The 25,565-nt window shown below is 38.4% G+C and overlaps 1 protein-coding gene across 1 annotated transcript; it reads right to left on the reverse strand.

Annotated features, from left to right (window-relative positions):
• Positions 1-17,496: 17,496 nt before the first annotated feature.
• LOC129034228 (olfactory receptor 5K3) lies at positions 17,497-18,469 on the reverse strand. Its single transcript, XM_054483812.1, is given in 2 exon segments — positions 17,497-17,950; positions 17,952-18,469. Coding segments are annotated over 2 exon segments (972 nt in total).
• Positions 18,470-25,565: the final 7,096 nt, after the last annotated feature.

Raw genomic sequence — 25,565 nt, forward strand, 5'->3', positions numbered from 1 at the left:
GAAAGCTAGTCTTCAATTTCTAAGATTCTTTCCTCTGCTTTGTCTATTCTGCTAATAATATCTGTGATTGCATTATGAAATTCTTGTAGATGTGTTTTTCAGCTCTATCAGGCCAGCTACATTTTTTCTATACTATCTATTTTGTCTGTCACCTCCTACATTGTTTCTCATGATTTTTTAACTTCCTTGCATTGGGTTTTAATATACTCCTTTAGCTCAATGATCTTGTTTCCTATCCATATTCTGAATTCTATTTCTGTCATTTCAGCCATCTCATTCTGGTTCAGAACTCTTACTGGAGAGGTGATGTGATAATTTGGAGAAAAGAAGGCACTCTGGCTTTTTGAATTTTGAGCATTTTTGTGCTGATTCATTTTCATCTTTGTGGGCTTATCTACTTTTAATCTTTGAAATTGCTGGCCTTTGGATGTTTGTTTTTCCTTTTATGCTATTGATAACCTTGAGGGTTAGTTTGTGGTATAAGGTGGATTCGGCCAACTGGCTTCATTTCTGGGTGATTTTAGGGGGCCAGTGCTCAGCTCCCAACTCCTGAACTGTGTGCTCTAACTCTGGAGGACTAGTATTGGTCCCAACTTTGGCTCCTCAAGGTTTGGATCCACTGCAGTTGGTGGGGGGTTGCTGAGGTGCAGCTGTGACAGAGTGATAGTGGGTGCTGGGGTGCCTGCTTCCCTGAAGGTACTTACCACAGTGGCAGAGGAAATGCAGCTGGGGGGGAAGATGGGGAGCCTCCCCCTAACTTTACAGTGTGTGTGATTGCATTGAAGGTGGTGTTGGCTTGGGGGCAGGGTGCTTGTGGGTGCAGTTCTGGGTGCTTTCCCTGTGCCTCAAAAGCAGGAGTGATCATTCAGGTTGGGGGAGGATCTGCTGTTCTCTTTGCAGTGTTAGTACAAGTGCAGGGTGCTGACAGGGCAATGGTTGCTGCCTCTGGGCCTGCCAAGGCTCCATCTGCAATGGTGGTTGGTAGTGGAGAGGCAAACTGCACTTCCATGTGCTGGTGGGGCAATGAAGTAAAACCCACCTGTGCAGATGTGTGCCAGCAAAGTGATGTGGGGAGTCGCTGTGGGCCTGGAGGAAGCTGCAGTATGGGAAGGGAGTGGGCAGACTAATGCATGGATATAGTGGTCACTTCACTGGGGCTTGCCACTGGTCATGCGCAGTCTACAAGAAGAGAAGCTCTAATGTAGGCCCCCAGGTACCCAAGACTGTCCTGCAAGCAGACATGGCCAGGCTGTGGCCCTGGGAGAAGCCAGCAGACCAAGGGGTGCTCAGGTCAGACCAGTCTCATCTGATGGGCAAGACGGCCCTGTGGATATCAGGTCTGAAAATTCCCCTAGGTCTAAAGTCTCCTATGGGAGCAAGTCTAGCCTAGGGGGATGGACCTCCCTGAATATGCTCTGCTACAGATGCTACTGAACTAAACCCTCTGGGCTTTACCTCAGCTGGCTTGCTGCCCCAGCTACTTTTTAAGGGGTCTCCTCCTGCTGGGGCTCCAGAGGCCCATGGTGAGAGCTGCCGTGGTCTAATAATGCAATCTTCATTTTGGCAATGAGTATTTGTCTGTACATTTATCTAGTTGTCACTAAGTCCAATATAAAGCCTCGAAGCCACTATAGATTCCTAGGATATCCATAATGTAAATTGAAATGTTCTCATTCCCCCTCCCAGCCTAATTTCTCTGACCCAAGCCAGCTGCATGTAGACCACATCCAATAAGCCCTTTCTACACCCTCAAAATTTGTATCCTATTGTCACCATAAGATATCAGATAATTATTTTTATGAACATTTGCTAGCTCCTGATGTTTCTTATTTTGTCTGTGGAACCTATGCTTATTGTCTTTAACTGACCTACTGAACTAGATCTTCTTTTCTTACCAATTTTACTAATCCCTTTATGTTGCTTGATTTTCTACAATTTCCTTCTTTTATTGATCTATCACCCACCTTCTCCAGTTTACCTAATTCTCACTATTGGAACAATAAAGTTTTCAGAAACTCAGAGGTATTTTTGTAGCTTATCTCAGTTCCTAAGGAGACAATTTAGGAAAAACAGCTATAGAGCAAGGCCAAGTTCCTTTCATGATCTTATTACATTTTCAGAAATGTTTGCCACCATTTGGGTACCATTCCTAGGAATCTACCACCTGGCTGAAAAAGTTAGACTCAACAACAGGATCATTTAGTCATTACTTATCCAATTCATCATGGCCATGGAAAACATCACAGCTGCTCTCAAATCAATGGCTCACCATTTTTGAGATAAGTCCCTTCTACTAGGTTGGTGCAAAAGTAAATTGTGTTTTTTTGCCATTACTTTTAATGGCAAAACAGCAATTACCTTTTGCAGCAATCTGATATAACTACTTTATTGAGGGTTTTTATCATAAAGTGATGCTGGATCTGATAGAATGCTATTTCTGCATCTATTGAGATGATCACATGATTTTTGTTTTTAATAGTGTTTATGTGATGTATCACATTTATTGACTTCTGTATGTTAAGCCATCTCTTCACCCCAGGATGAAGCCCATGTGATCATGGGGTATAATCTTTTTGCTGTGCTGTTGGATTCAGATATTTAGTATTTTGTTGAGGATTTTTGCATCTATGTTCATCTGGGATATTGGTCTGTAGTTTTGTTGTTGTTGTTGTTGTTGTTATGTCCTCTCCTGCTTTGGGTATTAGGGTAATACTGGCTTCACAGAATTATTTAGGGAGGATTCCCTCTTTCTCAATCTTTTGGAGTAGTTTCAGTGGGATTGGTACCAACCATTCTTTGATTGCTTGGTAGAATTCAGCTGTGAATCCATCTGGTTCTTGAATTTTTTTTATTAGTATTTTTTTTTAGTACTGAGTTAATCTTGCTGCTTGTTGTTGATCTGTTCAGGGTTTCTATTTATTCCTAATTTAATTAAGAGTGTTGTATGTTTCCAAGAATTTATTCATTTCCTCTAGATTTTCTAGTTTGTGCACATAAAGGCATTCATAGCAGGCTTAAATGATCTTTCATATTTCTGTGGTACTGGTTGCAATTTCTAACTGAGTTTATTTGGATCTTCTCTCTTCTTGGTTAATCTGGCCAATTGTCAATCTATAAATTTTTGTTGCCTTTTTAAAGAATCACCTTTTTGTTTCATTTATCTTTTGTACTTTTTTGTTTCAATTTCATCTTGTTCTGCTCTGAACTTTGTTTCTTCTGTTGCCTTTGGGTTTACTTTGTTCTTACTTCCTTGAGGTGTGACATTAGGTTGTCAATTTATGCTCTTCAAGACTTTTTTGAGGTAGGCATTTAATGCTATGAACTTTCCTCTTAGCACTGCTTTTGCTGTATCCCAGAGGTTTTGATAACTTTTGTCACTATTATTATTTAGTTTAAATAATTTAAAATTTCCATCTTGATTTCATTGCTGATCCAAAAATCATTCAGGAAAAAATTATTTAGTTTCCAAATATTTGTACAGTTTTGACTATTCCTTTTGGAGTTGGCTTCTAGATTTTTTTTAAATTAATTAATTAATTAATTATTATACATTAGGTTTTAGGGTACATGAGCGCAATGTGCAGGTTAGTTACATATGTATACATGTGCCATGCTGGTGTGCTGCACCCACTAACTCGTCATCTAGCATTAGGTATATCTCCTAATGCTGTCCCTCCCCCCTCCCCCCACCCCACAACAGTCCCCAGAGTGTGATGTTCCCCTTCCTGTGTCCATGTGTTCTCATTGTTCAATTCCCACCTATGAGTGAGAATATGCGGTGTTTGGTTTTTTGTTCTTGTGATAGTTTACTGAGAATGATGATTTCCAATTTCATCCATGTCCCTACAAAGGACGTGAACTCATCATTTTTTATGGCTGCATGGTATTCCATGGTGTATATGTGCCACATTTTCTTAATCCAGTCTATCATTGTTGGACATTTGGGTTGGTTCCAAGTCTTTGCTATTGTGAATAATGCGGCAATAAACATACGTGTGCATGTGTCTTTATAGCAGCATGATTTCTAGTCCTTTGGGTATATACCCAGTAATGGGATTTCTGGGTCAAATGGAATTTCTGGTTCTAGATCCCTGAGGAATCGCCACACTGACTTCCACAAGGGTTGAACTAGTTTACAGTCCCACCAACAGTGTAAAAGTGTTCCTATTTCTCCACATCCTCTCCAGCACCTGTTGTTTCCTGACTTTTTAATGATTGCCATTCTAACTGGTGTGAGATGGTGTCTCATTGTGGTTTTGATTTGCATTTCTCTGATGGCCAGTGATGGTGAGCATTTGTTTTTTGGCTGCATAAATGTCTTCTTTTGAGAAGTGTCTGTTCATGTCCTTTGCCTACTTTTTGATGGTGTTGTTTGTTTTTTTCTTGTAAATTTGTTTGAGTTCATTGTAGATTCTGGATATTAGCCCTTTGTCGGATTAGTAGGTTGCGAAAATTTTCTCCCATTTTGTAGGTTGCCTGTTCACTCTGATGGTAGTTTCTTTTGCTGTGCAGAAGCTCTTGAGTTTAATTAGATCCCATTTGTCAATTTTGGCTTTTGTTGCCATTGCTTTTGGTGTTTTAGACATGAAGTCCTTGCCCATGCCTACGTACTGAACGGTAATGCCTCGGTTTTCTTCTAGGGTTTTTATGGTTTTAGTTCTAACGTTTAAGTCTTTAATCCATCTTGAATTGATTTTTGTATAAGGTGTAAGGAAGGGATCCAGTTTCAGCTTTCTCCATATGGCTAGCCAGTTTTCCCAGCACCATTTATTAAATAGGGAATCCTTTCCCCATTGCTTGTTTTTCTCAGGTTTGTCAAAGATCAGATAGTTGTAGATATGCGGTGTTATTTCTGAGGGCTCTGTTCTGTTCCATTGATCTATATCTCTGTTTTGGTACCAGTACCATGCTGTTTTGGTTACTGTAGCCTTGTAGTATAGTTTGAAGTCAGGTAGCGTGATGCCTCCAGCTTTGTTCTTTTGGCTTAGGATTGACTTGGTGATGCGGGCTCTTTGTTGGTTCCATATGAACTTTAAGTAGTTTTTTCCAATGCTGTGAGGAAATCATTGGTAGCTTGATGGGGATGGCATTGAATCTGTAAATTACCTTGGGCAGTATGGCCATTTTCACGATATTGATTCTTCCTACCAATGAGCATGGAATGTTCTTCCATTTGTTTGTATCCTCTTTTATTTCATTGAGCAGTGGTTTGTAGTTCTCCTTGAAGAGGTCCTTCATGTCCCTTGTAAGTTGGATTCCTAGGTATTTTATTCTCTTTGAAGCAATTGTGAATGGGAATTCACTCATGATTTGGCTCTCTGTTTGTCTGTTGCTGGTGTATAAGAATACTTGTGATTTCTGTACATTGATTTTGTATCCTGAGACTTTGCTGAAGTTGCTTATCAGCTCAAGGAGATTTTGGGCTGAGATGATGGGGTTTTCTAGATATACAATCATGTCGTCTGCAAACAGGGACAATTTGACTTCCTCTTTTCCTAATTGAATACCCTTGATTTCCTTCTCCTGCCTCATTGCCCTGGCCAGAACTTCCAACACTATGTTGAATAGGAGTGGTGAGAGAGGGCATCCGTCTTGTGCCAGTTTTCAAAGGGAATGCTTCCAGTTTTTGCCCATTCAGTATGATATTGGCTGTGGGTTTGTCATAGATAGCTCTTATTATTTTGAGATACGTCCCATCAATACCTAATTTATTGAGAGTTTTTAGCATGAAGGGTTCTTGAATTTTGTCAAAAGCCTTTTCTGCATCTATTGAGATAATTATGTGGTTTTTGTCTTTGGTTCTGTTTATATGCTGGATTACATTTATTGATTTGCATATATTGAACCAGACTTGCATCCCAGGGATGAAGCCCACTTGATCATGGTGGATAAGCTTTTTGATGTGCTGCTGGATTCGGTTTGCCAGTATTTTATTGAGGATTTTGGCATCAATGTTCATCAAGGATATTGGTCTAAAGTTCTCTTTTTTGGTTGTGTCTCTGCCTGGCTTTGGTATCAGGATGATGCTGGCCTCATAAAATGAGTTAGGGAGGATTCCCTCTTTTTCTATTGATTGGAATAGTTTCAGAAGGAATGGTATGAGTTCCTCCTTGTACCTCTGGTACAATTCGGCTGTGAATCCATCTGGTCCTGGACTCTTTTTGGTTGGTAAGCTATTGATTATTGCCACAATTTCAGCTCCTGTTATTGGTCTATTCAGAGATTCAACTTCTTCCTGGTTTAGTCTTGGGAGAGTGTATGTGTCGAGGAATTTATCCATTTCTTCTAGATTTTCTAGTTTATTTGCATAGAGGTGTTTGTAGTATTCTCTGATGGTACTTTGTATTTCTGTGGCATCGGTGGTGATATCCCCTTTATCATTTTTTGTTGCATCTATTTGATTCCTCTCTCTTTTTTTCTTTATTAATCTTGCTAGCGGTCTATCAATTTTGTTGATCCTTTCAAAAAACCAGTTCCTGGATTCATTAATTTTTTGAAGGGTTTTTTGTGTCTCTATTTCCTTCAGTTCTGCTCTGATCTTCATTATTTCTTGCCTTCTGCTAGCTTTTGAATGTGTTTGCTCTTGCTTTTTGAGTTCTTTTAATTGTGATGTTAGGGTGTCAATTTTGGATCTTTCCTGCTTTCTCTTGTGGGCATTTAGTGCTATAAATTTCCCTCTACACAATGCTTTGAATGCATCCCAGAGATTCTGGTATGTTGTGTCTTTGTTCTCTTTGGTTTCAAAGAACATCTTTATTTCTGCCTTCATTTTGTTATGTACCCAGTAGTCATTCAGGAGCAGGTTGTTCAGTTTCCATGTAGTTGAGCGGTTTTGAGTGAGATTCTTAATCCTGAGTTCTAGCTTGATTGCACTGTGATCCAAGAGATAGTTTGTTATAATTTCTGTTCTTTTACATTTACTGAGGAGAGCTTTACTTCCAAGTATGTGGTCAATTTTGGAATAGGTGTGGTGTGGTGCTGAAAAAAATGTGTATTCTGTTGATTTTGGGTGGAGAGTTCTGTAGATGTCTATTAGGTCCCCTTGGTGCAGAGTTGAGTTCAATTCCTGGATATCCTTGTTGACTTTCTGTCTCGTTGATCTGTCTAATGTTGCCAGTGGGGTGTTAAAGTCTCCCATTATTAGTGTGTGGGAGTCTAAGTCTCTTTGTAGGTCACTCAGGACTTGCTTCATGAATCTGGGTGCTCCTTTATTGGGTGCATATATATTTAGGATAGTTAGCTCTTCTTGTTGAATTGATCCCTTTACCATTATGGAATGGCCTTCTTTGTCTCTTTTGATCTTTGTTGGTTTAAAGTCTGTTTTATCAGAGACTAGGTTTGCAACCCCTGCCTTTTTTTGTTTTCCATTTGCTTGGTAGATCTTCCTCCATCCCGTTATTTTGAGCCTATGTGTGTCTCTGCACATGAGATGGGTTTCCTGAATACAGCACACTGATCGGTCTTGACTCTTTATCCAATTTGCCAGTCTGTGTCTTTTAATTGGAGCATTTAGCCCATTTACATTTAAAGTTAATATTATTATGTGTGAATTTGATCCTGTCATTATGATGTTAGCTGGTTATTTTGCTTGTTAGTTGATGCAGTTTCTTCCTAGGGTTGACGGTCTTTGCAATTTGGCATGTTTTTGCAGTGGCTAGTAACGGTTGTTCCTTTCCATGTTTAGTACTTCCTTCAGGAGCTCTTTTAGGGCAGGCCTGGTGGTGACAAAATCTCTCAGCATTTGCTTGTGTGTAAAGTATTTTATTTCTCCTTCACTTATGAAGCTTAGTTTGGCTGGATATGAAATTCTGGGTTGAAAATTCTTTTCTTTAAGAATGTTGAATATTGGCCCCCACTCTCTTCTGGCTTGTAGAGTTTCTGCTGAGAGATCCACTGTTAGTCTGATGGGCCTCCCTTTGAGGGTAACCCGACCTTTCCCTCTGGCTGCCCTTAACATTTTTTCCTTCATTTCAACTTTGGTGAATCTGACAATTATGTGTCTTGGAGTTGCTCTTCTCGAGGAGTATCTTTGTGGCATTCTCTGTATTTCCTGAATCTGAATGTTGGCCTGCCTTGCTAGATTGGGGAAGTTCTCCTGGATAATATCCTGCAGAGTGTTTTCCAACTTGGTTCCATTCTCCCCGTCACTTTCAGGTACACCAATCAGACGTAGATTTGGACTTTTCACATAGTCCCACATTTCTTGGAGGCTTTGCTCGTTTCTTTTTATTCTTTTTTCTCTAAACTTCCCTTCTCGCTTCATTTCATTCATTTCATCTTCCATTGCTGATACCCTTTCTTCCATTTGATCGCATCGGCTCCTGAGGCTTCTGCATTATTCATGTTGCTCTCGAGCCTTGGTTTTCAGCTCCATCAGCTCCTTTAAGCACTTCTCTGTATTGGTTATTCTAGTTGTACATTCTTGTAAATTTTTTTCAAAGTTTTCAACTTCTTTGCCTTTGGTTTGAATATCTTCCCATAGCTCGGAGTAATTTGATCATCTGAAGACTTCTACTCTCAGCTTGTCAAAGTCATTCTCCATCCAGCTTTGTTCCATTGCTGGTGAGGAACTCCGTTCCTTTGGAGGAGGAGAGGCACTCTGCTTTTTAGAGTTTCCAGTTTTTCTGCTCTGTTTTTTCCCCATCTTTGTGGTTTTATCTACTTTTGGTCTTTGATGATGGTGATGTACAGATGGGTTTTTGGTGTGGATGTCCTTTCTGTTTATTAGTTTTTCTTCTAACAGACAGGACCCTCAGCTGCAGGTCTGTTGGAGTACCGGGCTGTGTGAGGTGTCAGTCTGTCCCTGCTTGGGGGTGCCTCGCAGTTAGGCTGCTCAGGGGTCGGGGTCAGGGACCCACTTGAGGAGGCATTCTGCCCATTCTCAGATCTCCAGCTGCTTGCTGGGAGAACCACTGCTCCCCTCAAAGCTGTCAGATGGGGACATTTAAGTCTGCAGAGGTTACTGCTGTCTTTTTGTTTGTCTGTGCCCTGCCCCCAGAGGTGGAGCCTACAGAGGCAGGCAGGCCTCCTTGAGCTGTGGTGGGCTCCACCCAGTTCGAGCTTCCCAGTTGCTTTGTTTACCTAAGCAAGCCTGGGCAATGGCGGGCACCCCTCCCCAGGCTCGCTGCCGCCTTGCTGTTTGATCTCAGACTGCTGTGCTAGCAATCAGCGAGACTCCATGGGCATAGGACCCTCTGAGCCAGGTGCGGGGTATAATCTCCTGGTGCGCCATTTTTTAAGCCCCTCAGAAAAGCGCAGTATTCGGGTGGGAGTGACCCGATTTTCCAGGTGCCATCTGTCACCCCTTTCTTTGACCAGGAAAGGGAACTCCCTGACCCCTTACACTTCCTGAGTGAGGCAATGCCTCACCTTTCTTCGGCTCGCGCATGGTGCGCGCACCCACTGACCTGCGCCCACTGTCTGGCACTCCCTAGTGAGATGAACCTGGTATCTCAGATGGAAATGCAGAAATCACCCGTCTTCTGCGTTACTCACGCTGGGAGCTGTAGACCGGAGCTCTTTCTATTCAGCCATCTTGGCTCCTCCTGGCCGGTTTTTAGTTTTATTCCCCGGTAATCTGAGAAGATACTTGATATAATTTCAATTCTCTTATATGTATTAGACTTGTTTTGTGACTATTGTATGATCTCTTTTGGAGAATGTTCCATGTGCTTATGAGAAGAATATATATTCTGCAGTTGTTGGGTAGAATGTTCTGTAAATATCTGTTAAATCCACCTATTCTAGAGTGTAGTTGAAGTCCATTGTTTCTTGTTTCTTTTTTCTTTTGTTTTGAGATGGAGTCTCACTCTGTCTCCCAGGTTGGAGTGCAGTGGCACGATCTCAGCTCCCTACAACTTCTACTTTTCAGGTTCAAGTGATTCTCCTGCTCAGTCTCCTGAATAGCTGGGATTACATGTACCCACTACCATGTCCAGCTAATTTTTGTATTATTAGTAGAGACAGAGTTTCACCATGTTGCCCAGGCTGATCTCAAACTCCTGACCTCAGGTGATCTGCCCCTCTCAGCCTCCCAAAGTGCTGGGATTACAGGTGTGAGCCACCATGCCCAGACTAAATCCATTATTTCTTTGTTGACTTTCTGTCTCAATAAATGTCTAGTGCTGTCAGTGGAATAGTAAAGTCCCACACTATTATTTTGTTGCTGCCAATCTCATGTCTTAGGTCTAGTAGCAATTGTTTTATACATCTGGGAGCTCCAGTGTTAGGTGCATGTAAATTTATGATTGTAATATATTCTTGTTGGATTGACCCTTTTACCATTACATAATAACCTTCTTTGCCCCATTTTTTTTTTTTTACTGTTGTTGCTTTAAATTCTGTTTTGTTTGATATAAGAATATCTACTCCCGCTCTCTTTTGGTTTTTATTTGCATGGAATATCTTTTTCCACCCCTTTACCTTGAGTTTATATGAATCCTTATGTGTTAGGTGAGCCTCTTGAAGGCAGCAGATATTTGGTTTGTGATTTTGTATACATTTTGCCATTCTGTATCTTTTAAGTGGAGCATTTAGGCCATTTACATTTAATGTTAATATTGAGATGTTAGGTACTGATCTATTCATCATGTTCATTGTTACCTACATACTTTTTTTTCTGAGTTTTATGCTTTCAAGAGGTTCTATTTTGGTGCATATCAAGCTTTTGTTTCAAGATTTAAAACTCCTTTTAGCATTTATTGTAGTGCTGGTTTGGTAATAGCAAATTACCTCAGCATTTGTTTGAAAAATAACTTTTTCTTTCATTTATGAAAGTAACTTATTTTGCTGGATTCAAAAATTCTTGACTGACAGTTATTCTGTTTAAGAAGACTAAAGATAGAACCCCAATACCTTTTAGCTTGTAAGGTTTCTGCTGAGAAGTCTGCTGTTAGTCTGATAGATTTTCCTCTATAAGTTACCTGATGCTTTTTTCTCCAGCTCTTAGTATACTTTCCTTCATGTTGACTTTAGATAGTACAATGACTATGTGCCTTGGTGATAATCTTTTTGCAGTGAATTTCCCAGGAGTTCTTTGAGCTTGTTGTATTTGGATTTCTAAACCTCCAGCAAGGCCAGGGAAGTTTTCCTCAATTATTCCCTGAAGTAAGTTTTCTAAATTTTAAGCCATCTCTTTTCCCTCAGGGACACTGATTATTGTTAGGGTTAGCTGTTTTACATAATCTCATATTTCTTTGAGACTTTGTTAATTTCTTTTGTTTCATTTTTCCTTATATTTGTCTGATTGGGTTAATTACAAATCTTTGGCTTTCAGTTTTGAGATTCTTTCTTCTACTTGTTCTAGTCTATAGTTGAAACTTTCCACTGCATTTTGTAATTCCCTAAATGAGTTTTTCATTTTCAGAACTTCCGATTGGTTTTTCTTCATGATGTCTATTTCTCTAGAACTTTTCAATTTCTATCCTGAATTTTTTAAAATTTTCTTTATGTTGGTCTTCACCTTTCTGTAGTATCTCCTTGAGTAGCTTAATAATTGACTTTCTGAATTCTTTATGTGATATTTCAACAATTTCATTTTGGTTTGGATTCATTACTGGGGAATCTTTTTAGAATGTTATAGAACCTTGTTTTGTCATATTTATTACCAGAATTACTCCTCTTGTTCTTTCTTATTTGGGTAGACTATTTCTTCTAAGTGTTCTTGAATTTATTTTTGATTTGACTTTTTCTAAAATTTCATTTTTTCTCCCTTAGGGATGTGACTTTAATGTTTATAGTTTTCTTTTTACCCTAATTTTGTTCTTGATGGTGCTTTTAGAGGTGAAGGCTCTGTTTGAGTTCCTTGATTATAGTCTTTGTATGACGGCTTCCTCAGATATTAGTTGTAGTAGCAATGTACTCAGTGTGTGGGCAAGTTCACTATCTCCTATAGAATTGGAATGGCAGAGGTCTGTTGAAGTTTATCTCATTCCCCCATGGTATGTACTTTTTAATTTATTTAATTTACCCCCAGTATTTTATTTACTGAGTTGATGGTTCAGGCTTCAGGTCAGTAGGGGAGGTGTCCCTGGGTAGGAACAGGTTGTAGCTAAAGCATATGGATAAATGCAATACCCAATGGTGTGCAAAGGTCCTAGCCTTGATGAAGGTGGCTGAAGGAGCTCTCAATTAGACACACTGAGGTCTTATCAGGGAGAAGGATGGGAGCCAATTCAGTTCTTCCACGAGGCCAGCAGTAAAGCTATCCACCTCCAAGACTCACTCGTGTCCCAAGAGAGGCACCTCTTTTCATCTGTAAGGATGTTGATATTCCAAATAGAAAGAAATTGTGACTCTGCCTCTCATGCAAACATGAACCTTGGGAGTGCTCCTTCTGTGGGAATGCAGTACTCTGAAGTGTTCCAGGAGGACTCTCTATAGGTGCACCCATGCTGAGCTCCCATAGGAGAAGCCCCAGCTGTGTCTGCAGTGGTGGAAAAGGAAGGAAAGAATTCCCCTTCTGTAAGATCTTTCATGAGCACCAAGGCTGCCTGACTGTTGGAGTAGAGCTGCAGAATTTCCCTACTGAGCCCAGCACAGCAATTGTGTCTCTGCTGAAACAAACTTCCCACCAGTGGAAAAATCTGCGATTTAAGGCTTGACATCCAGATTCTTTTGTCCCAGGTATTTTAATAACTCAAGTTAAGGAAATAATAGAATTTTTATAGAGATGCTTCTGATTCTGTTGAGAATTTTGTCTTCTTTGCGTCAGGGTCCTTCATGGTAGGTAGGGACTTCTTTATTATGAACCTAGACAATCAGTTCAAAAGTAAGTGTAGGCAGTCTTGGCATTGGGTGGTTCCAATATGCACAGATTTCATACTAGTTGAACATTATATGGAATTACAGAAAAAAAAGCTGACCAGGGAAATGTTGACATGGTTGCATTTTGAGACAGATATTTACCCAGAAGAACTGGATTCTTTTGTCCCATGGGGTGTTCCATTGATGAGGTGCTCTCTCCCATACCCTAGGAGTATGAGTTCCTGAGAACCAGACTATAGTGATTGTCCTTCTGGGTCTAACCACCCGGTGGGGCTGCTATACTCCAGGCTGGTGCTGGGGGAAGTCTATAAGGGTTCTAGTGATGTTACCTTTCCTCAAAACCACAGCAGTTGGTACCAGTACCGGCTGTGATGGGAGTGGCAGGGGAGTGATGTAGACTCTGTGAGAATCCTTGATTATAGATAGCCTTAGTGAGTTGTTTTTCTTGAATGTTGATTATGATGGTAGTGAACTGGGCATGTGGACAGACTCAGACATCCTGGTTAGCCAGTGTGTTGCAGGCAATGGTGGTAGTTGAGGTCAGCTACCAGTTTTCTCATTTCTGGGCACAGTCTTGTTCTATCTAGAGATGCTGTAGTGGACTGTGTTGGCTGGCCTCCAGCCAGGAGGTAGCACTTGCCAAAGAGTACCTGCTCCTGTAATAGTAGCAGGATTTGAGCTTTCCCTGCTTTGCCCAGAGGAGATATTCTGGTTTCTTAGGTGATGGGCAGGGCCATAAATCTCCTAAATGTTTCTGTCATTTGTGTTACACTACCAGGGAGGGTGGAGGGGCACAGCCAGGTTGGGGCTGTGCTCTGACTCTCCACATGAGTGGCAAGCTGCAGCCTCTCTGAGGGTCAGAGGGCATTTATTAGGCTGCTGGGGTAATGCTCCAGAGGGGAGTGTCACTGCCTCTGTTGCACAGAAGAAAGTTTGCACAGAGAGTGGAGAGTAGCAGGTGGCAGTAAGCCTCACCCAGATCCCACACAGTTGGCAAAGTTGTTCTCACTCCTGAAGTGTTCTGCTAGCAGCACTGAGCTAAGCTCCAGGCAGCCTTGGCAGCCTGGCTCCTGCACTCATGGCTGCAGTGTACTTCCCACTTGCTCCCTGAGTTCTGGCCAATGGAGTTTGCTTCCACTCAATATTATATCCCAAAATTCAACTGGGGTCTTCTTTCAACCTGTGACCACTGCCTGAGCTACTTGGCTGACTTCCTTGAGTTCCTGTGAGATATAATAAGGAATGAATGGTTTCCCTCAGTCCATGCTAGAGATTGGGAATGCCTGCAAGGTGCTTTCCACTACTGCCTCTACTTTTATATTTCTCACTATTCCCTAAATCAGTCCCAGCTCTGGGTAGGGTAAAGCCTTCCCCCATGGCCTGGATTTCAGGTTCCCTGATGGGGATGCATATCCTGGAGGCAGTCTCTCCCCTTCTCACACTTTGGGGACTTAGAGTTTTTTGGCTGTTTCACAGTGTAGGCTGTAGCCTGCCACTTCTTTCAAACAGCCTGTGCTTCTTTCAGTTTTCTTGTTAAGTTCCTGTGTTGCTTCTTGAAAAAAGTTCACAGTATAAATCTCTACATGCTATTCTGTCCTTTCAAGTGGGAGAGGTGTGCTAACACTGCTTCTAAGCTTCCTTCTTGGAAGGAAAAAAACCCAGCCGAGCAGCCTCTAACCTTTATCATTCTGTTTTTCTTTATGGGTATCCCTCTCATTAAATGTCTCATTGATCTCACAATACAATTAGCAACCTGCACCAGGTACCAGCAGATGGTTTTGCTAGTCATAAATGAGCAAACTAGAGGAGAAATAAACTTAAGGGAAGAATGCCTCTTTTTCCCTTGAACAAACTAGAGTCAGGCTTCTGAACTTTCTCTTAGGCTGACTTGTGTACTCTCTTGTAAAATGTAGTTCTAGTAAATAATGCAGAAAGACAATTTAGCAAGAATCCTGCCATCCTCAATATCTGATGACCTTCTATATCTGATCAAAATTCTTCACTTCCCATTCTTGGTATCTGAATACTCTGGCTTGCCTTCAGCAAAAATCCTGTTAGGATTCAGGTGCTATGGATTCAGTGGGCTATGATCATACCACTGCACTCCAGCATGGGTGACAACGTGATTTATTTATCTCAAATATAAATAAATAGAAGAATAAATAAATCCTTCTTGATTGGTTCAGCCAGAATTCCCCCTAGATTTGATGTCTCTTCTTAATAATTTTTCATTCGCTGGCCACCCCCTGCTTCTTGGCTATAAGACCTCCCTTTTCCATGCTGCATTTGAAATGAAGCTCAGCTCTACACTGGGGTTTTTCTGCCCCATGGCAATAGTCCTGAATAAACTTTGCATTTAGCACTTTAACTTTTGTCCTGCTCTGGTTTTCTTTGACACTATCTTAGTGCATAGCAAGATAGCAATTTCTCAGTAAATTTTTTTTGTATTTGTGTATTTAATAAATAAATGTTGTTTAGATGCTTGGAATCCCTATTTTCTGCACCATTTATGTCTAACAGCATCTTAGTGTTTTGTTATTGCTGTGAGCCCATCAATAATTTACAATTAAAGTAGTTCAGGTTGGTGGAACTGCTAATAACAAGCCAGTGCCCCATTTAGATGTTTTGATTATTAAAAAATGTATCTATGTATATATGCATTAACTGTATGTATATATGTTTTGTAAGTATATATTTATGTGTGTATGTATCATTTGTATAATATCCATATGGACATGTAATATATATGTACATTTGTATTACATTGATGTATATATGTATTATAAGTATGTATATAGGTATTACATACCTATATACACATTTGGTGATAGGCAAGTACTGTAAAATGTTAACAATTGTTCAATAATTGTTAACAATTGTTTGATTGCTTAATTGGCTAAAAGAAGTATATGAATATTAATCATATACTTTTTTCAACTTTTCTGTAGGTTTGAAATTTTTCAAAATAAATTTGGAGGTAAATGTCTTGATCCATATCTCTTTTGAGTCTCTGCCCTACTTCTCTGCCAACTTCACAGCTAAGATTGTTAAAATGTTTCCTCTCCTGCTTTTAGTTTGTGCTATGTACAGTATGACTTAGTGGTTAAGACCATGGATTCTGGAGCCAGATAGCCTGGGTTTGGTTCCTGAGCTCTACCATTGTACTTCTATAGACAAGAAATTTCTCTGTCCCTCATTTTTTTTAAAGTAAGGTTATTAGAAATTAAAATAGTAATAAGAGTAAAACACCTAATAAATTTGGTGAACAGTAAAATGGATACCACTGAAATGTTATTTGAAAACTAAAAGATCACCTGAGGATTAATTTAAAATAGAATATAAAGAGACAAATATGATAGTCAAGAAACAGGAATGTATCCGTTAGTATTTATTCAGTCATGAATAAAACATCTTTGCCAAATAAGCTTAAAAGATAAGAAGGTCTATTGGATTATGCAGTCAGAAGAGATCGTTTACTCCAGAGATTTTGGGTCTATTTCTGTGTAATTTCTTCAGCTATGCTCTCATTTGAGTATTGACTACAACCCCAGGCTGGTTTTCCTCTTGATGGTGAAAGGGAATTGGCTCTGCTGGGTTTCATATCCACATACCATAACATTTAGAGAGAGAAAGACTATTTTTTGTGGATCTCTTTTAAAATAAGAAAACTCATTTTTCAGGAAAAAATCACCTTTTCTGTCTCACTGGCTCCATATAAGTCACAAACTCTTCCATCAATAGATGTCTGGGATTCAGTGTTACTAAGAGTTGAGAGTGAATGACACAGAAACACACTTTTTATTTATTTGTATATAGTTTTTGAGGCAGAGTCTCACTCTGACACCAAAGCTAGAGTGCAGTGGCCTGATCTCAGCTCACTGCAACCTCTGCCTCCAGGGTTCAAGCAATCCTCCTGCTTCAGCCTCCTGCGTAGTCGAGATTACAGGGATGCACCACGCCTGGCTAATTTTAAAAATATTTTTAGTAGAGATGAGGTTTCACTATGCTGGCCAGGCTAGTTTCAAACTCCTGACCTCAGGTGATCTACCTGCCTTGGCCTCTGGAAGTGCTAGGATTAGAGGCATAAGCCCAGATTACTGTGCCAAGCCCAGAAATACATTTTAAAAATTATGGCATTATAGAAAGGGAAAAGAAATCAATACAGGTACTCTGTTTCATAGAACCTGAGAATGTAAAATGACTAATGACTAACACTAAATATGAATATATTATTGATTAGAGAATACATATTCTGCATGAATAGTTTTTCAAGCAATCTCTTGAAAGAACTCAAAAAAAGTTAGAATCAAATTCAAACAGACAATTTACTTCTCACAGATGATTCTGCTTAAAAAGGGACTAATGTTTGAGAACTTGGAATGTGCCTGAGTTTGTAAAATTATGCTTTAAGATTCCAGAAATTTGCCAACAATAGTAAATGCACACTACCGTTATATGTACTGACATTTATTCCTAGTATCTGTTGGATTTGCTGAAAATTGTAACTAATTACACTCTGACACAATCTGAGACTTCATGAATAATTTAGTTCACTTTTGACGAACCCTAGTAGCTTAGATTTTGAAGTGTATTTTACAGGAATTTCTCCTTTCTGAACATTTTGAACTCATATATCATTATTTTTAAATAATTTAATATTTTATATTCAAAGTGGCCTTGTCCACTGCCTCACTATCCCTTGATTTAAAATAAAGTATTATCAAATTGAAATCAGTTTTCCAGGGGGGATGACACTTGTTTCAGAACGTTACAAAATTTTCTTTTCTTCATAATTTTTTTCATAATATTTATTACTTCCTTATTTCTTAGGCTATAAATAAAAGGATTTAATAAAGGAATGACTAAAGTATAAAATCTAGCAACAGGTATATCTTTATCCCCTTCATTAACTGCACCTGGTCGAGCCTACATGAAGAGAAGGGAATAACCATAGAATACTGACACAGAGAGAAAGTGAGATGCACAAGTAGATAAAGCTTTGCTTCTTCCCTCCTTGGATTTCATTGTAAATATTGTGAAAAGGCTGTAGAAATAAGAGACTAAGACTATAGTAATAGTAAAGATTTGAATTGACCCTGCCAAGATAAATAACACCAATTCATTGATATAAGGGTCAATACAAGAAAGTCTATATAATGGAAGAACATCACAGAAAAAGTGACTGTTGATGAGACCCACAGAAAGTTAACCTCAGCAGAAACCCTACTTCGATCATGGGATGCAGGTTGCCAGCTAGGTAGGCTCCTGCAGTCATCTGAATGCAGAGTGTCTTGGACATCATGGTGTGGTACTGCAGTGGGTTGCATATGGCCACGTAGCGGTCATAGGCCATTGCTGCCAGAAGAAAGCAGTCTGTAGTTTCAGCAAGACAGAGAAAATAAAATTGTGCCATACATTCATACAGGGTAATCCTTTTGTCTGCAGAAAAGAAGTTCTCTAACATCTTGGGAGTAATAGCAGAGGAACAGCAGGAATCCATCAGAGCCAGGTTGCCCAGAAATATGTACATTGGTGTGTGAAGACGATGCTCTATATAAATCAATGCCACCAAACCAATGTTCCCCACCATGGCAATCAGATAGATGGCAAAGAACACCACAAACAGAACAGTCTTCAGCTTTGGATGATATGTAAATCCTGTGAGGATGAACTCAGCTGTCAAGGAGTGATTCTCCTCATTCATCTCCACCTTGTCTGTTGAGATATGAATGAGGGGTTATAATATTGTAATTGATTGTAATTGAGAGCATATTATTGTTCCTTCAATTTTTTTCCTTTTTACAACAAGTAGAGGAATTTCTTTGTTATATTTCCCCTGCTGTTTCTAAATACATCCTCACATACTTCTGGGCGACATTTGTTCTCCTAAAGTGTCAGTGCCTATGACCTCAAGCTCTGACCCTTAGGATTCACAAGGATATTTTGCTAATTCCAGGGAAGATGCTTAAATTGGAAATGGTTCATCTTTATAAATGTATGCAAGGATAGCATAAAAAACTAGGGGACCCATATCTGGTTCATTGTTCTCAAATAATTTCACTGTCAGTTTCGTATTGAAGATCCTCCTTAAAACAAATTTATAATATATATATATGTCATATAATATAGAATATATATATTATATGGGGCTATATATATATATATACACATGCACACACACACATATCTCTCTCCAAGAAAATAATTTTTATATATTCTTCCAGTAGACTGAATGTTTTAAAAAAGCACGTAACAGATGTGTTAAATTTATATCTTAGGAACTGCATAAAATTCACTAAGAACTGAGGAGGAAAATATTTATCTTTAAAGAAAATTATCTTGGAAATTTAAAGAAATAAACATCCATAGATTATCACTTGTCTCATCCCTTTCCCCAGTGTCACACCCATTTTCATAAACATTGACTCTATCCATTCTATTATTCCTGTTGATTTTCTCCTAAATGCCTAAATCCTTCCTCCTTTTGATAAGGAATACTTTTTATGTAATGCTACTTAAAGTTTTAACTAATTGCCCCAGGCCACACAGATTTCCATCTTCCGAAAGGTAGACCCTCTCTTATATACTCCACACAGTTCAGAATTTCTTGCCTATATATACATTGCTTTTTAAAAATGTAAGTCTATACAATTTTCTTATATTGTAAGCATTTTGAGGTTAGTTGTGATTTACACTTCTGTGAAAAGAGCTGTAAAATACTATGGGGGAAAAGGCAGTATTAATTTCAGTATTAGCTCCACGCTGATGACCTGGAATGAGTAAAGCTGCTTTATGAATTCTACTAATGATCCTTAATGATTCTTTGGTTTCTACAGACTATTAGCTTTAAAGAAAAGTCTACAAAGAAATATATAAAATCATTACATAAAATTTTAGGTGTCTTTCTTTTATCTAAATTGACTCTTTTCTACCATTTTTCTGTTTCTTCAGAAAATTATTTTCTGAAGTATACTATAGCAGATTAAAAGCTACTAAGTAAAAGCAAGCTTACCTTTATACTATAGCTTTCTAACACTTAGGAAAAAAGAGAAAATCCTTTAAATCTTAATAGGATTTTTGAAGTCAAATTTTGCTTTGCTTTAAAAGGCTGTTTCCTTTCCCTACATAGTGATTCATTAGGACATACTGACTGATAATTCGAATCATGTAAGTTCCATGGTAAAAATAGACATATTTTTATATTCAAAATATTAAAACAAAAGCATGGGCTGACTATTTTATTAATTTGTTTTAAAATAATAAATGTAAGCCATGTAGTCAGTTAAGTTAGCAATAACTTTCTATGTACATGCCTAAATTATTTAACAGAATTTCTTTGTAACTTTACCTATGTGTTTTGAAATTCTATGTTACAATCAGTAAGTCAGACAAATTGCAGTATTGTCTCATCCTAGTTCTTCATAGCATTCAATTTTGAAAAGTGCTAGAAAGATTAGAAAAAAGCTGAAATTTAAGAACAATAAAAGATACTAAATAATTCAGAGGTACTAAATAATTCAGAGATTTATGGTTGCTAAAATTAGAAGTAAAAATAAGTTAGCACACTTCTCTTAACTAGATTTTACTGAGAAGAGCTTTGTAACAGCTTTATGATGTGGTTTTCATAAAATTAAAGAATATAAACCTTGGCTTCTAAAACATTTGGGATTAAAAGAATGAAAATCTAGGAGACTACTAGTAGGTCAGTGTTGATAATTATATCTGTTACACTGCAAAGTTAAAGTTTTCCACCAAATCCTAAAGGGATTTCTCTGTACTGACATCACTGGAATTCTGTGGACTCAGTCCTAAAAACATATAAACCACTTGAAATTAATTAAAGATGTCTTGTGAGATAATGAGGTCAAAACAAATGACCTTCACTAAAATCTGTTTGATGATCATCTTGCTGATTCATATGAAACCGATCTCATTTTTACAATTTTATTCACTATTCTGAACATACAAGATAAAACAGGCAGAAAATAGTCTCAGGCTGGTTTGACCTGTTACCGGGGGAAGTGTGACTAATACGCTTTGTAGAAAATAATTAGTATTTAAAGAGGATCCAAGAAAGTGTAGAAAGTGCTGCCAGGGTCATCAACTTCTTCACTCTGTGAGGTGAATTTGTTCCCACATCCTACAATGCCCTCAGGGAAACTTTGATATTATTATTATCTGGCTCCCCATATGAATTATTGAGATTGCTATACTGTCTTTTCTGCTCATATCAGCTGTCCTTTATCCTGTTGTTTCCTTCTTCACACTTCACTCCTCAATATACTATATATTTGTTAGGATGTCTATAATCGGTCACTCCTGTCCCATCACTATCATTAGCATATAGGCTTAAAGGGAAGGGGTTTCTTTGACACATTCAATCCTGTATTTCGAATATCTTGAATAGTGTCTAGCACTCTTTTTTTTTTTTTTTTTGAGACGGAGTCTCGCTGTCGCCCAGGCTGGAGTGCAGTGGCGCGATCTCGGTTCACTGCAGGCCCCGCTCCCCGGGGTTCACTCCATTCTCCTGCCTCAGCCTCCCCAGTAGCTGGGACTACAGGCACCTGCCACCACGCCCGGCTAATTTTTTAAATTTTTAGTAGAGACGGGGTTTCACCGTGTTAGCCAGGATGGTCTCGATCTCCTGACCTCGTGATCCACCGCTCCTGGCTGTGTCTGGCACTCTTTAGTGCTAATTGAGCACTTGTTGAAAGAAAGGGGGAAAAATAATACTGCACTGCTCAAGAATTTATAAAATTCCCCATTACTTTTCAAACCAAATCAATTTTTCTTATTTTGGTGTTCTAGATATCCCATTGTTTTCTGTATCTTATCATCAACTTGTCTTCTCCTTCTTATCTCAACAAACTTGGCCATGTGCTCCCTTCCTTGTTCCTTGTGCATTTGCTTCAATTAATTTGCTAGTAATGTTTCTCTTATCTAAAACAGCTTCTCCCTGTTTTCCATGTCAATAGTTGAGTTCAAAGAAGATCTTGCAGCCTTTCTTAATCTTTGAAATCAAATTGATTTTTCTTCTTCTTGAAATACACAATACTTATCTACTTTATAATATACTTGTCACTTAATAAGGTGTGAGTAGTATGTCCCATGATTGTGTAAATCTTGATTAAATATGGTCAAGTCACAGACCAATTCATAAATCTTTTGGGCACTTTGTAGCAAACTGAGCTAGATCCTCAGACCCTCAATTCATACTTACTACATTGATTGTTAAAATTTCAGTTTTATTTTTCCTTTATTAAGTACTTACAACATACAGGGCAGTGGAAAAAAGACAATTGGCATAGGGGGACTAGGGTATGAACAGGGTAGGGATAAGAACTTCTTAGATAAAAATGGCTCCTGACAAGAAGCTCATAATCTAGTTGGGAAGAAAGACACATAGATTGCTAACTAGAGTATAATTCAGGCTGTGATATAAAAAAACGTAAATACGTTTTTTGTTTTTGTTTTTGTTTTTATTTTTTTGAGACGGAGCCTCACTCTGTCTCCCAGGCTGGATTGCAGTAGTGTCATCTCAGCTCACTGCAACCTCTGCCTGCTGGGTTCAAGCGATTCTCTTGCCTCAGCCTCCCAAATAGCTGGGACTACAGGCATATGTCACCACACCCAGCTAATTTTTTTGTATATTTAGTAGAGACAGGGTTTCACCATGTTGGCCAGGCTGTTCTCGAACTCTTGACCTCAAATGATCCACCTGCCTCGGCCTCCCAAAGTGCTGGGATTACAGGTGTGAGCCACCGCACCTGGCCAAAAAAAGGGTAAATAAGTTTTATAAAAATATAAAGAAAAAAGTGCACAGTGACCCGAGGAATAAAGAAAGATTTCTCAATGGAAGTGTCATTTGAGATAAACTTTGCAAAATTAGTAGGATTATAATAGGCAGAGAGAATGAAGAAGAGGAAGAGGTGAGAGAATCATATCACAAAAGTCTGGAATTTTGAAGGCACAAGAGCTAATCAAAAAATGGTTTGTAAACTAGGGTGGCTGAATCTTACAAGAACTCATAAGCAATATAAGGGGATTGGGCAGTTAGGTTACAAATTGTTCTACTTAGATCCCTGAAACTTATGGTTTCTGCCCTCACCATTTCACTAAAACTTTTCTCTGAGTAAGATCGCAATGAACTCTAAATGTCACCTTCAAAGAACATCTACCTATCTTCCTAACCAAGCTGTACTGTTTGGTGCTATTGAAAGTCCCTTTACCTCTGGCTTCTGTGATAATACTCACTGGTTCTATCTTCCTCACTTTCTCATCTCAGTCTTTGATGCTGGGCCATGTTTCTCTCTTTCCCCTTAATGATGCTTCTATTCCCCTCTGTTGTATTCTTGGCCTACTTCTTTTATTCTAGAATTCTCCCTAGATTGTCTCATTTACTCTTATTTTTTAACTGTTGTATACTGTTGTGGCTTCACTAGAGGGGGGATTTACAACCATTTTTATTGTACATTCATATCAGTAAAATCATTTGGAGTACATCTTAAATATATACATTCTTATGTAAATATTAAATAGACGTCACTGTACTAAATTATTATGTATAGTACACCAAAAATAAATATTTAGAAAGTACAAGATTAAATAAAATAATTAAATTTAAAAATTTTATTTAGTGATGATAGAAAATATTGTTTAACAAGACACTATTATTAAAGTAATAATAATTTTATATTCAGCAAAATTAGTGTGATATGTGGCTCATTATTCTTAAAATCTTAGTCTAGCAGTGTAATGCAGTGATTTAAGGACTTATTTAAAAATTTTCCAAAACTTTTCTTAATGTCTGACACAGTTGTAAAAATCCTACTCATAGACACATCTGTCTAAATGGGAGAATAATGACAGTTTTGAGTGGGTTCCAGGACAGAAAAGGCTCTCCATAGTTCAAGCTGTGGCTTAAGTAGTCCTGACATTTGGGCAATATGACTTAGCAGACCTATGATAGGAGAGATATATGAAGTTGGAAGAGAGGTGGAATTCATGGAAAACTTAAAAAACTTAAATTGAGTCACATTAGTCCTTTTGAGGCTATTTGAACAAATTGCAAATTATGAATCTGGCATCATCCAACCAAGGATTGTGGTTGGGGGTCTACTGGGGATACTCAAAAGAAAAGCTTTATAGGATGAATAGAGAAGGAAAGCAAAAAAAAAAAAAAAAAAAAAAGATCAATTTGTTACAGCAATATAATTGCCTTATTTGAATTACCTAGGTGGACAATCCCTAGTTATGTAATTAGAGGTTATTTGATGGTTTCTGATTGGTTGAACTTAAGTTTTACTTTCTCAAAGTTAGTCACTTAATGACAAACACATTCACATTAGATTTTGGTTTGCTTCCATGGGAACCCAGGTCTCAGGATCCACCTTAGGCTAAAGGCATACTATTAAATTATTTTAATAAGTCCTCCCTTCTGATCAGCCTCTTATTTATTAATGATTGGCCAAAACCTGGGTGTGTGTGTGTGACTGTCACAATTGTGGCTGGTTGACCTTTGTTTCAGCATGGAATTCATAAGTCATGATGTCAGGTTCATTGAGTAAACTTTTCTTGTGTTGTTTATCTTGTTCCTTGTTCTCACGGCAACAAGATAATCTGGTGTATTGTTGATGGTTATGAGCATGCACTTAAGGTTCTTGAGAGGACACAGCATACCAGGGAGATTAGAATGGTTACTATTAAGAGAATAATACAAAGAAATTAAAGTATGCTTCTTAGCCAAGCCCCCAAAGAACCAAACCAACTACAATCAAATAAATCAAAGAATGAACCAGAGGAGAATTTAACCTGTCTTAACTAGATGGCTTGTTTATTAATTTTTTTGTAATTGAATTTTTACAACACCAGATGTGTTTATCCAGGTATAACAAGAAATATTAGCCATTGCAGAGATGCCTCCTTGTTTAGCCAACAAATAATCTAAAGCAATTAAAACAACTTGAGCTAGAGAATTTAGAGATTTTTATTTGTCAGCTATAGCCTTAGTTGTGGAATCAGTTATACCAGCTAATGTGAAAGACAAATTTTATTTATACTAGTTGAAGCCGTGGAAACACCCAGTGGGATTGATACCTGCTGATAAGTTCCTTTTTTATCTATAGTTTAAGTTTAGAGGAGAGGACCAATGCTTATTTTCTGGTTTGTTATGAAGTGACAGCGGCACTAGTCTGCATGGGTTTTTCATTCTCCATTTGTTAAGCCATGGAGTGGCCCATGCATATGATTGCTTGTTAAAACTTCCACAGATAAAAATGTGTACCCTGACAGTGCTACTAAGAATTATTTATGGAGCCATTTGTTGGAATAAAGACATTGGCAATTTCTAACCAAGGACTGATACTGAGTTGTTACTTATTGAGAGGCTATCAAAATGTAGCTCGATAGGCATTCTTGCAAAGAGTTTTATTTAAGCTTTCCTTTCTGTTGCATATTTCCCTTAGACTATTGTCAGAGGATCTGATATTTCAATTCTGGCTTAACTTATGACGAGAAGTAAGAGTTCCTCTGGTACCAAAAACAGACAGACACTATAAAAAAGTAGAAACAAATACCCCTGATGAAGATAAACTCAAAAATCCTCAACAAAATACTAGAATGCTAAGTCCAACAACACATCAAAAATATAATATACCATGCTTAGGTGGGATATAGCCCAGCGATGCAAAGATGTTTAACATATGCACATCATGGAACATGATACAACTTATCAACAGAATAAAAGACAAAATACATGATCATTTTAATAGATGCCAAAAAGCATCTGATAAAATTCAATA

Source organism: Pongo pygmaeus, chromosome 2 (assembly GCF_028885625.2).
Source record: "Pongo pygmaeus isolate AG05252 chromosome 2, NHGRI_mPonPyg2-v2.0_pri, whole genome shotgun sequence".
NCBI lineage: Eukaryota > Metazoa > Chordata > Mammalia > Primates > Hominidae > Pongo > Pongo pygmaeus.